We start from the raw sequence: 14525 nt of genomic DNA on the forward strand, positions 1-14525 counted from the left end.
ATAAAGACCTTAACTATTCTATGATTCTATGGTTGTACGCTGCCAATGGAAGTCGTGAAAGCCCATGATAGCCAAGCAGGCTTTCACGATCACGACTCCGTGATTGCAACCAATGCTTTTCGAGCAGAATCTTACAATATTCGAGCATTATCCGCCAGGGCCTACGACTACGAGCCCTCAGACTCATCCGTCGTGTGCATGTCCATAAACACAATACACAATGTACACGTAGTTAACCGGAGTCTGTAGACTACGTACATGTACATGTACAGGTTCCGATCTTGAAACATGAACACAATTCAAGTAAAACCTTCAGTAGCTTCAGTTGGTGCTCCGAACACTGAGCCCAAGAGGCAAGAACAAGCAAAGGGTTGCGGAATAGGAAAGCACTGGAGGCAGGGGACTTGTACTAGTGCATACTCATTGCGTACATGACCGTATGCAAGGAACCTGGTCATCAGTGCTCCTGGTGAAAATACCATCCCAAGGCAACCACGGAAACTTGACCCATCATGCAACACGATCATCACACATAAACACACTAAAATAAAAACACACATGATGTTGTCGATATGTTTTCTCCTTTTTTTGTACAATTTATCCGTGCTGACCAGCAGTCTTCAATACCAGAAAATAATGATAATTATGAATCTCTGTACATTACAGATCGAGAAGGAGAGAGTGAGAAATAAAAGGTAGAACTACGAGATGGCCAAAAAGAGGTTTTGATAGAAAATATTTATAAAAGATGATCTTTGGATAATTCAACTCGAGAAATGCCTATCGTACTGGAGATCAGAGGTGGGCATTATGTAGATAGATCAGTATAGCAGAATGCCTGGACAAGATGGCGACGCGCAATCAAGCCAAGCATGTATTATGGTTCAGGACCAGTCTTGTCTTAGCTGTGCAATTTCATCAGCTGCACACAGCAGCACTTTAGAAGCACTTGCGGTGGACAATGCTGGGGCCAGACTCATCATACTCCTGCTTGGAGATCCACATCTGCTGGAAGGTGGAGAGCGAGGCCAGGATGGAGCCTCCGATCCAAACGGAGTACTTGCGCTCTGGTGGGGCAATGATCTTGATCTTCATGGTGGGTGGTGCCAGGGCAACGATCTCCTTCTGCATACGGTCGGCAATACCTGGGTACATGGTGGTGCCACCGGACAGGACGATGTTGGCGTACAGGTCCTTACGGATGTCCACGTCGCACTTCATGATGGAGTTGTAGGTGGTCTCGTGAATACCAGCCTGCTCCATTCCGAGGAAAGATGGCTGGAAGAGAGCCTCAGGGCAGCGGAATCGCTCGTTGCCGATGGTGATGACCTGACCGTCGGGGAGCTCGTAGCTCTTCTCCAGGGAGGAGCTCTGGGCAGAGGTGGCCATCTCCTGCTCGAAGTCGAGGGCGACGAAAGCAAGCTTCTCCTTGATGTCGCGGACGATTTCACGCTCAGCAGTGGTGGTGAAAGAGTATCCACGCTCCGTGAGGATCTTCATGAGGTAGTCGGTCAAGTCACGGCCAGCCAAGTCGAGACGGAGGATGGCGTGGGGCAGAGCGTATCCCTCATAGATTGGGACGGTGTGGGACACACCATCACCGGAGTCCAAGACGATACCGGTGGTACGGCCGGAGGCGTACAGGGAGAGCACAGCCTGGATGGCGACGTACATAGCCGGGGTGTTGAACGTCTCGAACATGATCTACATACACCAAACAGATAGGCAAAACCGAGGCAGCGATTATTTTAGAGATCTTCATCACCACAATCCGTTATCAACACCTAACCCTAACAGCAATCCTGTAGCGGGGAGTGCAAGCACAGTTCTCAGACATGCATACACAAACATCAAACAACAACGCTGATGAAGCAAAGCAATAGAACACACATCGCCGGTGATGACACTATGACTGCAGCTGAGTCTTACCTGAGTCATCTTCTCGCGGTTAGCCTTGGGGTTGAGGGGAGCCTCGGTCAGGAGGACCGGGTGCTCCTCTGGTGCAACACGCAGCTCGTTGTAGAAAGTGTGATGCCAGATCTGGATGTAAGAAACAGACCAATGCACACAAGTTAGTTGGGAAAATAGATCCTGGAGTGCTTCAATAGGTCACAATACCATGATACATATCATATGTGAGCGAAAACCTATTGTCCAAGTCGAGGACTGTAGAGTGGCGTCCGAGGACAGTGTCGGTACTCGTCTCGGGTAGGCTCGTCCCGTAACGACGTTTGGGGGCGGTGCCCGAGTTTAGCAAGTACATGCAATCTAGGCACTGCTACCAAAAACTGTGACTGGCAATGAGCTTACCTTCTCCATGTCGTCCCAGTTGGTGACGATACCGTGCTCAATGGGGTACTTGAGCGTCAGGATACCTCTCTTGGACTGAGCCTCGTCTCCGACGTAGCTGTCCTTCTGGCCCATACCGACCATCACACCCTGATGGCGGGGACGGCCGACGATGGAGGGGAAGACGGCACGGGGTGCGTCATCACCGGCGAAACCGGCTTTGCACATACCGGAGCCATTGTCTACGACAAGAGCGGCAACGTCGTCGTCACACATTTTGGAAGAGGGTTGTTGGTTGAGAAATATGGAGCACTGAAACGAAAGAGTTACTTGGGCTGCAAGCTCAGTTGTGATTCTTGGGGAGGCGTGCGAGTGATTTTATGGCAGAATCCACCTCCAACGAGATGCAATGCGCCATCTATTCATTGACAGCCCGTTCCTGGAAGTCCGATTTAGAAATGCTCGAATAAGGAAGACGTCCCGCTGGTCCATGCCAGTGCTACGCAGTGCTCAGCATACCTATGAACATGGCATCAGCTTATTGGTGGAGATCACGAGATTATACGGACAATTCGGAGAAGAGGACTGGTGTGCTTCTCCGATCGGATACCTGAGACGGCGCCACTGCAACGCCATCGATCTGCATCTCCGCCGCCAATACGATTGTGTCTGTAGTGCTGGGTTCTGCTGAGTGCTAGGCTCCTAGCCAGCACTGGCACAGCTGTACAGTGGCAGGCGACTTGGCCACCCACAAGGCACTGCACGACTCCAACACGCCAGCTGAGGCATCACGACTCCAACACGCCAGCTGAGGCATCACGACTCCACGGTAGGTAAGGAGTACATTATGTAAGTAAGGACTCCCCCGCGTGATGATCAGCACAGATCTGCGGCCCAAGGGGCGTGAGACTTCGGTCCTGGCATGAACAAACCACACGTCACTATTGCAGTATTGCCTATTGGCAATCCACGTCCTTTGGCAGCTCGGTTACAGGTGACTTTGCTCATCAGTTTTACTGCTGTTCTATGAGATGAGTTGCTGCAATAATTTTTGTGTCGTGTCTGCAATACGTGTTGGAGATAAGGTCATGAAGCAGGTGACGAATGAGCGACGTGACCGAGAAAGAACGCCGTGTTGACGCGGATCTGTCATTGTGTGCTGAATTAGTGCGCTGCGCACACTCTGGCATGTCTTGGGTGTTGTTCTACTTGTCCTGTTTTACATGCCTGCATCAGATTGAAATCAGCAGCTAATATCAATAGCACCTTACGCATGCACAATCATGTAACTGAGTTTGAAGCAGGTCATTACTTCAGACATGGTAACAGCACCATTCCCAGACATGTGCTTCATGCTGCATGACAATGTTCCAGATTATAATATTCCTCCTACAGCGGTAACTGCAAGCAGATTCAATGACCGTAAACTGCTGACTGTTGCAGTGCTGGAGGTGATACTTATTCATAGCATTCCTTTCAGAATCTGTGTTCTTCCAGTTGCTCATGCGCACACCCAGATATTGCCCATCCTACAGATATATAGCCACGGTGACGAACAGTGATGATCACGTCCATGTATCTCGCGTACGCTTCTCATCGAACTCAGCACAACATAATCAACGCTCTACACTTCCTCCATAGTGGCGGAAAGTTGATAGGTCCAGGAGCAGAAACGAAATCAGCAAAGAGTGGCTGGAGTAGTGCTACGTTCGCTGGGTGCAGAGTTTTCCCCGCACAAGCACACATGTACACATGCACACATGCACACAGGCGCATACAATGTACCGGTGCACACAGGCGCATACAATATACCGGTACACACAGGCGCATTACCGGTACACACAGGCGCATAGCAGCTGTCTGATGAGTGTTTCTAACACGAACCTCTGAGGGTGACCTAGAATTTAGAGAAAGATTTGATTGTGCCTTTGCTATGTGAGTATTGTATAACAGGCTATGTCCACCCGACCAAGAGCGCTATCATCCAGCGTGAGGATCATCCAAGACAACTGTAAATGCATGTACATGTACCGGTGTACCAGTACACATATGCACGCATGGAAGAAAAGACAACAACTCCTCGGTTACCTGAAGATTCGAATGGGCATGATCTATCATATCAATATCACGGAACATTGAGTGGTAACCCCGGCCCAGGAGACCCTGACGTGGTCTTGTCTTTCATAATTGTATCCAACTAAGTTGTTTTCATTATCCTTCTCATTCCATCATGTACTTCGCTTCGGTAGGACAGTCTCATCTCCTGTGAGAAGGCATGCATTACTGCCTGTGACTCGAGCGAATTAACACTTGAAGAGGACATCACCAAATCCGGTCATGGCAGTGAGGTGTCTCCGGGAACTGAGAGATGACGGCGTCGCGGTGATGCATTGAATAGCCACCAGCCCGTCACTGCACTGTCAGTCAGTCACTCAGTCTGTCTGTCAGTCTGTCTGTCTGTTGATGTACGTGCCATGGTCTTCTGAGAACTTCGTGTACATGTAATGATGTATGTTCACGTTCTGTTCGTGCAAAATCGTAGACATGTACATGTACATGACTGTACATTTACATGACTTGTACATGTATTCCCGACGATGGGTAGAAAATCACTAGACTACGTGCCTGGTGGAATTTGAGTAGGGTTCCAATTTACTTATCATATTCTTCCTTTCATGAAATTGTTTTCAGTACAAGTACTTGAATTGTGTTCTACTCCTCCATAAATTGCAAATTGTGTTTTGGTTGCCAGTAAAAAGAGGCTGTTCTCACTCCTATATGATTGTATTAAAAATCACAGTTTTTTAACGTGCCCTGGTGGTGCTGCCTGGACTGGATTCAATAGCCAAACTCTAAGTCTAAGCCGTAGTAAAGTAAATTAGTTACACGTATTCGATGAACTTGTATCAGGAATGCGAGGTTGACTGCAAGCCTGACGCTGCACGTACAACGTACAATGTACTTTGTGGTTCGCTATCTCCGGACTAGAAGGTCTATACTCTACACCAGTGCTGTACAGCACAAGTTTGGATCTTCTAACTGATGGCTCCTCCGCGGAAGCCGGAGTGACTGGACGAAGCGATCGTACTGAAATCTAGTGAACAACAAAGCATTCGACAAAGTGCATTGCTTGTTTGCGTGACCCTCGTGTTAGGCATCGTGCTGCTGCTAGTGAGGTATCCCACGCTCTGGCAGTGCCGGAAGCCCATATCTCTCGAGATTAGTTGCCATTTCTCGCTTCCCTCTTTACCCAATTTTTGGGAACACAGTCTCATGCTGTGTGATCACAGATCAGTCTTGTTGAGCCAAAAAAACAGAAACAAGGTGCAACAAAGAATAATTCAGAGTCCATAGTGCAAGTAGTATGTATCTGTTTGCCTTCAACAGTTCAAGTGTTCATTCATCATGTCTGTGGCCGTGTGGTAGACGCTTCACGTTTACGAGAACAGGTCAAGAACAGTTCAAGAACCGTATTGACACGGTACGGCCAGTGAGATTTATCGTGGGATGTTAGAACGTTATCATTGGTTGTTGTGACTGGTGAATGGTGACTTTGATACTGATAACTACACATGCAGGCTTCTGTCAGTGGCGTCGCCCATCGCCGCTTGGGACCTGTTCGGTATACATGTCCATACATATGATATAATCCAAAACTGGTAAACCAGTATTAGATAAACCTTGTTGTAGTTCACGCAATTGTTAGATTGACAGCATGAAAACCGCGGAAGGTTGTAGTAAGGTCACTGTTTTCGAACACAGTGTCCTCCTCCTTGTTTCATGCTGTCAATCTAACAATTGCATGTACATACATGTAGTCGTGATCAGTGCAAATCGATCGTCAACGTTCCACCATATTTATGCAGTTCCAAAGCCGGTTAATAGGTGGGTCCCTTCCAGCTGCTCACAGTGCCCAGTCAACCAACCAAGCACGCACTACATAATCGTTATACATGTACATATATGACAATGGATACAGGGTTGGCAGACAATGTGTCTAGTATCGTACCATTACAGTAACACATTTAGAATAATCCTCAACATCTGATCGGGGCTGCTCCCAGATTCCTGCTCACGCCACGTAACCGCCTACCGCCTTTGCAAGACAGTCAGTAGGCTGACCCCGGATACATACCACACAACACGTACATCTATATTGCACACCCCTCGATTCGAATAACTCAATTGGTATGTGTGACCTAATACATCCATGCATTTCACTCCCATGCATGGCCGTGGTATTGAGAATTAGAAAGACATGATCTCACTGTACAGTGTACTGTACAGTGTACTGCTGTGGCGAACGACATCCATAGATCAGAAGGCGACGTGCAATGATTCCAAACTGGTATTCAATGATCCAATACAGGCGCTACATGTATTTACCGCTAGCACTAGTGCTAGGTCGAGGTCTTTGTGGTATTTCTCGGCAAGCAGGACAACAGAGTGCAATGCAGTGCTGACCTGGAGGACGTGCCACTAATGACACTATGTTATGACTTTGCTGACAGTTCCAAGTAATGCGGCTGTGAATATGGCCGCGCCATGAGTCCACTTTGCACTTGTGCAATGCGAGCATTATAGTTTAGACCTGGGGCGTTTCATGGACGACTGACTCCCTACGCAAACCTGCTGTTGATCATTCGATCGTCGTCTTCCTTGAAATTGAACTGTCACTCTAATCTAGCGATACTGAGAACATGATGACGAGGCTCCCTGAATATCCACTTAACCCCCTGCGCTTTAGCGCTCTAATACTCACACTTGATGTGATACACTACATTGTCTACAGTGTGTACGTAGAATGAGGGGGAATTAGACACATGACATGGTCTAGTCTTAGTTCAAGGTGTTATTACTGCTGTTCGTTTGTTACGTACGGTGGTAATTGTATTTCAAACATCCGGCCAGTTCTCACCCATTGAGCGAAACAAAGCAACATTTCTTCTGCGTGCGTGTTTTGCCCTTCCAGTTCAAAGTGCTGTACAGCGTTGCCGATCACGCACAAGAGCAATCATGTTTCTGAAAATAATTACAAAGTCATGTATAACAGCACATTGTACAGGCGAGCCATTGCAGGAATGGATAATTTCCTATTGAATTCTGGAAGTCAAGAGTTCTAGGAACCTCAAATGGGCGCAATCTCAGTCCCATGACCAGTGTATTGTTTCTTGGATGGCACCACACCATCCTGTCACATTTTGTCTGGAAAGATTATGAGTCAGCGGTTGCGTCTGGAAATAGTCGTGTTCCCCGAGTGTTTCAGACCGGCGTGCACTGAAGGAGGCCTTTTCTTGCGCAGGAATTCCAGTTTCTGTCAGATACCGTTTTCTCGGTACTAACTGCTGAATACCTGTACTACTAGTACGGGTAACGAACTGGATGTGAATTTGGACTGAGCACACGTGTTCACGGCAGTTTAGTAGACACTAAGCGATGTGAGCTCTCTCTCCTCTGTCTAGCTCTCCCTCTCTCCGCTCTCTCTCACTCTCTCTCTCACTCTCTCTCTCTCTCTCTCTCTCTCTCTCTCTCTCTCTCTCTCTCTCTCTCTCTCTCTCTCTCTCTCTCTCTCTCTCTCTCTCTCTCTCTCTCTCTCTCTCTCTCTCTCTCTCTCTCTCTCTCTCTCTCTCTCTCTCTCTCTCTCTCTCTCTCTCTCTCTCTCTCTCTCTCTCTCTCTCTCTCTCTCTCTCTCTCTCTCTCTCTCTCTCTCTCACACACACACGCACGCACACACACACACCTTGAACCTTGAACGCCCATCGCCGTAGCAATGATAGCGATGGCTTCCTCACGCTGAGGCTCTAAACCCGAAATCTGCAGTATGGCGCATTCCGCTTGAGGTCACCAGGACGATGGAACACTCTGTTACAGCGGTAGTTGGGGCTAGGGATGTCTGGGGCTTCCTTCTCGAGCCTCTGTCGACAACACACACATACACAGACACACACAGACACACAGACACACACACACTTACACACACGCACACTTACACACACTCTCTCTCTTTCCCCTCTGTTTGTTCACTTCTTTCTGACGCTGCATCACACCCTATCTATCATCACACCCTATCTATCATCACACCCTATCTATCATCACACCCTATCTATCCGACCGTTGCACGTTTAGAGTAGTATATAATATTATACACGATTGCTTCCAAGTTCGTCTGCAATGCCAGTTCTACAACACTAATGCTCTGAATCTGACCAGCAAAACACGACTTTGCAGAATCTTCGAAGCGCATTGCGTAATTACTTGTGCGTACTATGCTGTTAATGTTGGCAGAAATATAAGTTAGTACACATTACATCACGTTATCAATACAAATGTTGCGGGTTGAAACCCAATCCCTGCACGCTGTTAAAGCTATGATGGCGTTGTATACTTCATCTCCCACCAGTAGATCTACGCGTGCCGGCGATGGTGAATACGATGTCACACACTAAGAATAACTATGTTCGACGGGGGAAATCATCATTAGATATTTAAAAACAAACCAAACTGCCATGCTACAGGTTGTCTGCTCAGCAGCTGTGTGGCTCAACAAAGCAGGATCTTCACCTTCTTTTCTTTCCTGTGAGCCAACGACTTCACGAAAGAAGGATGCTAGCTTGTCAAAATTACAGATCCGGCTTCCACTTAGTTCCACCATCCATATACAGTCAGTGCCAGGGAGTAGTAAAATACTTTTACTACTCCCTGGTCAGTGCTCTGTCGTTGTAATGCGTAGCTCTGCATGTACGTGCAGTATGGTCTACAGTAGATCTGCCACTGTACCAGTCCATGGTCTTCCACCTGTACTGACGGCTGAGTAGATACCTGCGATCGGCGCCCGAGCGCTCATTCACGCCGCGCTGCTACCGGTACTTCTCGAGCTACAAATACAATGTAGCTAGGGCCCGGCCAGTTCAGCGGCCACTGCTTCGCGCCGGCAAGACACATAATCCTGGCTTGACATGTCGACATGATGATGATAAGGGAGTCATATACATGTACGTCGTATATACACGACTCCCTGATGATGATCGATGAGGATTGAAGTCATGAAAATTATTTTGAAAATGAATGAATATTCAGAAAATAAGCATGATTATTTTCTGGATATTCATTCATTTTCACATCCTGCATGCAGGAAGAAAGTTTTTGATGAAGAAGCTACGTACTAAACTAAAGCAACGAGTTACCTTGCTTTCTCCCCAAATGGCGAAAGCTCCAGGGCGTTTTGGCCTCCATTACCATAATTATTACTGTGGAGTTTGGAAGAGTCCAATTTAGAAGCGTCGCTTTGTGGCCAAATGCAACCGCTAAGAAGAACATAATGATTCCACTCTTGCCGTAGGAGTCTGGCAATCAAGGTAATTAGGGTTGCTGCGCTTACCGCTTGAGAATATCCAGAAAGAGGACACGGCACGAAGCCTTTTTGGACGGTGGGACAGGCAAACGAAGCGATGTTCATGCTGAGGCGCATTGGCAAAATGGCAATGTTGGTTCGGTTGCAGTCTCTGCACGCTCTTCGACGGTGTGGATGACACGCTCATTAGGATTCCTTCACGGAAGACGGTGTTGTAGCTAACACCACGGCATTCTGATTCAGACTCATTCCGCCATGAACCAACCAACGACACTCGCACAGCTTGACTCGTACTTCCCCAGCTCTGGGAGTCTTGTCCGTTGCTCGTATGTGACACAATACTTGCACAAGCACAAGCCCGGAACAAAGATTGCACATCTTGACGGCATGCTTCGATCGTACTGCCTCCGAGGCTTGTACCCCAGTCGACGTTGGTGCTGCAGTGCAGGCTGAATGAGGCTGGTTGCAGAGACGGAGGAAGTGGAGGATTTGATCAAGCACAGTGCAGCTAGCTGCTACAGGACAAGCCATGTTGTACCACAGTGATGGTAAGTTATGAACTGAACATTGTTTTTTTGATGGTAACCGGTCTGCTTGGTCAGGTTTTCACCGGACCAACCTTTTAGTCACAAACACATGTTTACTGCAATGGAGGTCATGTGTACCCGCCATATCATACACAAAGTATGAAAGGCACAGAAACTACCGGACCGCTGAACCTCCGGCGGTCCTGCTAACTATGACAGACATTTGCTTGGTATTGAGTCCATACCTGTCCAGTCGTGGGACACCGGGAAAGAGAGGTTCTAACTGTTACTATATTGACAAACATACAAAACATACACAACCATGCACAACCGTGCACAATCATACACATAGTCAATGTCCTCACACAAAAGGCACGACGGAGGTTTACAAATTTGTCGCTGAGCCCTCTCCGCTGGCAGAGGGAAGTTTTCCTCCTTGTAGTCAATGTCTGCCGTATGTGCAGCAGCCTGGAACTTTGGTGCAATGCTCTGCCATGTAAATTGTTGGCAAAAGAACTCCAACCCCTGGAGCGGTGCAAACACCCAGCATGGGATTGTGACACTACGCAATAGAGACCGCTAGAATCGGCGCCGCACTCGAGCACGAAAATTTTGGGTCTGATTTCAGTAGCCACCATTCTAGCTAATGGGTTTGTACAGTAAGAGAGCGACCCAATGAACGAGTGATCTACTACGTGAGGAATGGTTCGAGTCCTGGTGGTGTCAGTCAAGTTTTTCTTCAGACTTTTCTCGTTTGTGTCTTTCCCTCAAACCAGTGAATATCTTATGACTTGGGGCTTCCCGTGTGCTAGTTTGTACGTGAAGTGTGTGGGTTACAGTGAGGGCTGCGTCCCACCCCCCTGTGTGGATTCACAGGAAGTGTGAGTTACGAAGTCTGAAGAATATGTTGAACGGTCTCTGCTGGGATGACGACTACACCATAGCTCAGTGGTTAGAGCATCGCTGGCTACAAGCGAGGGTCCCTGGTTCGAGTCCTGGTGGTGACAGTCAATTTTTTCTTCAGACTTTTCCCATTTGTGTTTTTCCCTCAAACCAGGGAATGTTTTGTGTTTGTATTTATGTATGGGATGGCAGGAAGGCCAGGGCCTACCAAGGAGGCTTCCACAGTGAAGATACAATAATTGAATAGCAGAAATGTTTAGAATGCAGAATAGATGCTGTGATAACTTTACACAGAAATTGATGCTTTGATGTGCAACGATGAAGTTCACACTCACAATTTTGGTAAATAATAGGGAGAGAGAGAGAGAGAGAGAGTGAGAGATTGAGACAGAGAGAGAGAGAGAAGGAGAGAGAGAGAGAAAGAGAGCGAGAAAATAGAGAGTGAGAGGCAGAGAAGAAACCACTTTAGTCTTAGATAAAATCTGAGTATAGAAGGTATTCAAATGATGTCATAGTCGCTAGTCAGCGGAACCGTGTATTGGTGCTATGCACATACAGTATGAGTGAGTGAAACTGCTTATGAGGCTAATTCAGGGCTGCCACTTGCTCCGATTTTTCGGAAATCGTCCGATTTTTGATCGCCTGTCGGACAAACCGACCGATTTTGTTCCCAAAGAGGGACAACCGATTATTCTATTTTGAGTGCTTTTTAGTCCAGTTGGCCATTCGGCGCTTCCAGGTCGCGTTTGGCCAGTCATTGTACATGTACATGTAGCTGTAAAATTCACGCGTGCTTGCATGTGTGTGGACAGTTAAAAATGTGTTCTGGGGCCCCAACAGCAAGCCATTTTCCTAAACATTTTCACCGGGAACACCCCCCGACCCCCGTCTGATTTCTCCCCCTCCAAGTGTGGCAGCCCTGGGCTATGTACATACAGCATGAGTGAGTGGAACTGCTCATGGGGCTACAGTCAACTTCGCTATTAGTACGACTGCGGATATAACGACAATTCGCGAATAACGACAGAACGTCCATGCCCAGAGCAAAGTCCCTTCTAACTGTACGCATATAAAGAGACGTCGGGTATAAGGACACTTTTCTGATGCTGGCCAAGTGTCGTCATATTCAAAGTTGACTGTGTGTACATACAGTGTTAGTGGTTGGTGTGTCACTAATGCAGTGATGTGCCGCGACTTTTCCGAAGAATCCCAAATTATGATGTAAACGCATAACCTCCAAAGGACAATATCTTCGGTGCAAATTTATGGACATCACACAACTGCATCATTATCAAGCAGGAAAAGGCGATTGTCAACTGCCAACTACTCTATTCAGTTGCTTTTCACGATCCACGCTGAATTGAAAATTCTTTTATTGATGTCATATCACAGTACAGTCATATTACAATACTGTTGGTCGCCGAAGAACTGGGGGGAGGGTCAGGGTTCTAGCCTGGCCCGTTCCTTTTTTAGCCAACACAGCAGCTTCGTTCTTATTCAATGGTACAGTCCTGTGTTGCCACACCTGCCGACATGTCAGTAGCCTGCCGATTTTTGAGGCATGTCACGACCTGCCGACAATTGACCTTCTCCTGCCGACAACAGCCATGAAAGTGTCCAAGTTTGACCTTATGCGTGGTTTAGAAGTCATGATCCAGATTTTTGGCTTTTACTGCTCATTATGCGTGTTTCCATAGCTCTCTCCTAAGGCGCAAAGCGAAATCATCATCTGTCTCGAGAAAAATCGGCAAACTCAGCCTGAGTCTCACGCAAAACGTGAATTTTTTTCTTATCAGTGCCGCGCACGCGTGTGTGTGTATTGAGGTCGCTATATAGGGGAGGGTGATGCATTTTGGTTTTTTATCCTACTGATATTTGGCTTTAATGATGTGGCAACACTGACAGTCTTACATGTACATTTATGCAGAGTTATACATCTGAGTGTACATAATAGTGTACATTACGGTTTCCGTTCTAGTTCTTCGGCGCTCGACAGTACTGTATGATGTTTGGGGCCAGTCACCTTTTTCACGAGGTGTTAACCAACAGGAAATGCATAGGAAAGTGAAAATGCTCTAGTTGTTCCAGGTTGTTCCAGGCCAAGGTATGAGCTGCAGTACTATGACTATTGTAAGATAATGTGCTTTTTGTATATGTGCTGGAACAGCATTGCTATCAGACTGCTGGAGCGTGCGGTCATATTCGTACATGTATGTTTGCACTGTGTGCGTGTGTGTGATTGTGTGTGTGTGTACATGGTGTGTGTGCGTGCGTGCGTGTGCGTGTGTGTGTGTGTGTACATGGTGTGTGTGCGTGCGCGTGTGTGTGCGTATTTTGCATTCATGTGTGCCTGTTTGTGATCTGTGCTGGTCCATGTGTGCATATCTGCTCCTCTTGACAGGCTCGCAAAGCTACAAGCTATGTAACAGGATACATGGACGGTTGGTTGGTTGGTGGTGATGGTGATGACATCACAGTGCTGCTGTGCATGGCTTGATTGAGCACTGTACTAAGGCAGGACCAGTGAGTGGAACACTCACTGTACTGCACATGTGATTCGCGCAGACCTGTTTACCGGAGTGGTCTGCGTATGCAGGTACAGTCAGACCGCGCATAACCGCACACATCCGTTTTCCACAAAACTATCCGGAATTGTCGAGGGAACCGGATAATCGAACACACATACTGTATGTATGCATGCCATATGCTGTAAATTGGTAACCAACGACTTTCTTCTGGATGGCGAGGGATCCGGATAAACGAGGACCGGATAAGCGACGTCTGACTGTACATTCTGTGCTATACTGTGGCCGGTGGCAACCAGACTTACCGAGATGTGTAAGTAAGTGTAAATTACATGGAACTAACTCCGTGCAACCCGTATGCAGGTCCGGCGGAACCAGTCCGGTTGGTCAGGCCCTGACCGGACCAACGTTCTGGCCACCAACATGTAAGACGTCATGTGCACCCGGCCGACATACCATGTACCATGTGTGAAGGGCTGTGATATCGGGCTATGATATCGGGCTGTGATATCAGGCTGTGATATCGGGCTAGGGCCAATCCAGAACTGCTTCCGCCGGGTACTGGTATGCCATGTAGTCAAGTAGAGGGAACGGACTTCCTATGCTGTGTACATGTCAATGATATCATGCTAGCAGGTAGTGATTGTCATCAGTCATGATTGCCAGTTCTGGCCTTCCCCTCTCCCCCTCCCCATCTACTGTTTTATAAAGACGTTGACAATGTTGGTGTCCATTAATAGTGTGTTTTGTCTGCTGCTGCTTTGGCTGGATTTGCGTCAATCATGCATGTGGTCTCATCCATAGTGTTTTTTCTGAATCATGCCATCCTCATTTCTTTCTTTTTTCTTTTGTCACCATGCACTACTCATGGTGCTTGCCTGGTGAGTTTCCCTTCTGAGTGTTGCTTGTGTGGGTGTGGGGTCATGCAGT

General features: G+C 47.5%; 1 protein-coding gene and 1 long non-coding RNA gene across 2 annotated transcripts; one reads left to right on the forward strand and one right to left on the reverse strand.

The window, feature by feature from the left end:
- Positions 1-564: 564 nt before the first annotated feature.
- LOC135824710 (actin-2-like) lies at positions 565-2635 on the reverse strand. The gene is made up of 3 exons (XM_065337419.1): positions 2311-2635; positions 1930-2040; positions 565-1704 (listed from the first exon to the last, which is right to left on the reverse strand). The coding sequence occupies exons 1-3, from the start codon at positions 2563-2565 to the stop codon at positions 940-942; spliced, it is 1131 nt and encodes a 376-aa protein (XP_065193491.1). The 5' UTR covers positions 2566-2635; the 3' UTR covers positions 565-939.
- Positions 2636-9329: 6694 nt separating this feature from the next.
- Positions 9330-14493, forward strand: LOC135824927 (uncharacterized). The gene is made up of 2 exons (XR_010554976.1): positions 9330-10188; positions 13472-14493. It is a non-coding gene; the product is annotated as an uncharacterized LOC135824927 (long non-coding RNA).
- The last annotated feature ends 32 nt before the right edge of the window (positions 14494-14525 follow it).

This window comes from Sycon ciliatum, chromosome 9 (genome assembly GCF_964019385.1).
Source record: "Sycon ciliatum chromosome 9, ocSycCili1.1, whole genome shotgun sequence".
Lineage (NCBI taxonomy): Eukaryota > Metazoa > Porifera > Calcarea > Leucosolenida > Sycettidae > Sycon > Sycon ciliatum.

Coding starts and splice junctions, on each gene's coding strand:
- LOC135824710 (XM_065337419.1), bottom strand. CDS start 2,565: ATGTGTGACGACGACGTTGCCGCTCTTGTCGTAGACAATGGCTCCGGT. Junction 2,041..2,310: donor ACTGGGACGACATGGAGAAG/GTAAGCTCATTG, acceptor TCTTACATCCAG/ATCTGGCATCACACTTTCTA. Junction 1,705..1,929: donor ACCGCGAGAAGATGACTCAG/GTAAGACTCAGC, acceptor TGGTGTATGTAG/ATCATGTTCGAGACGTTCAA.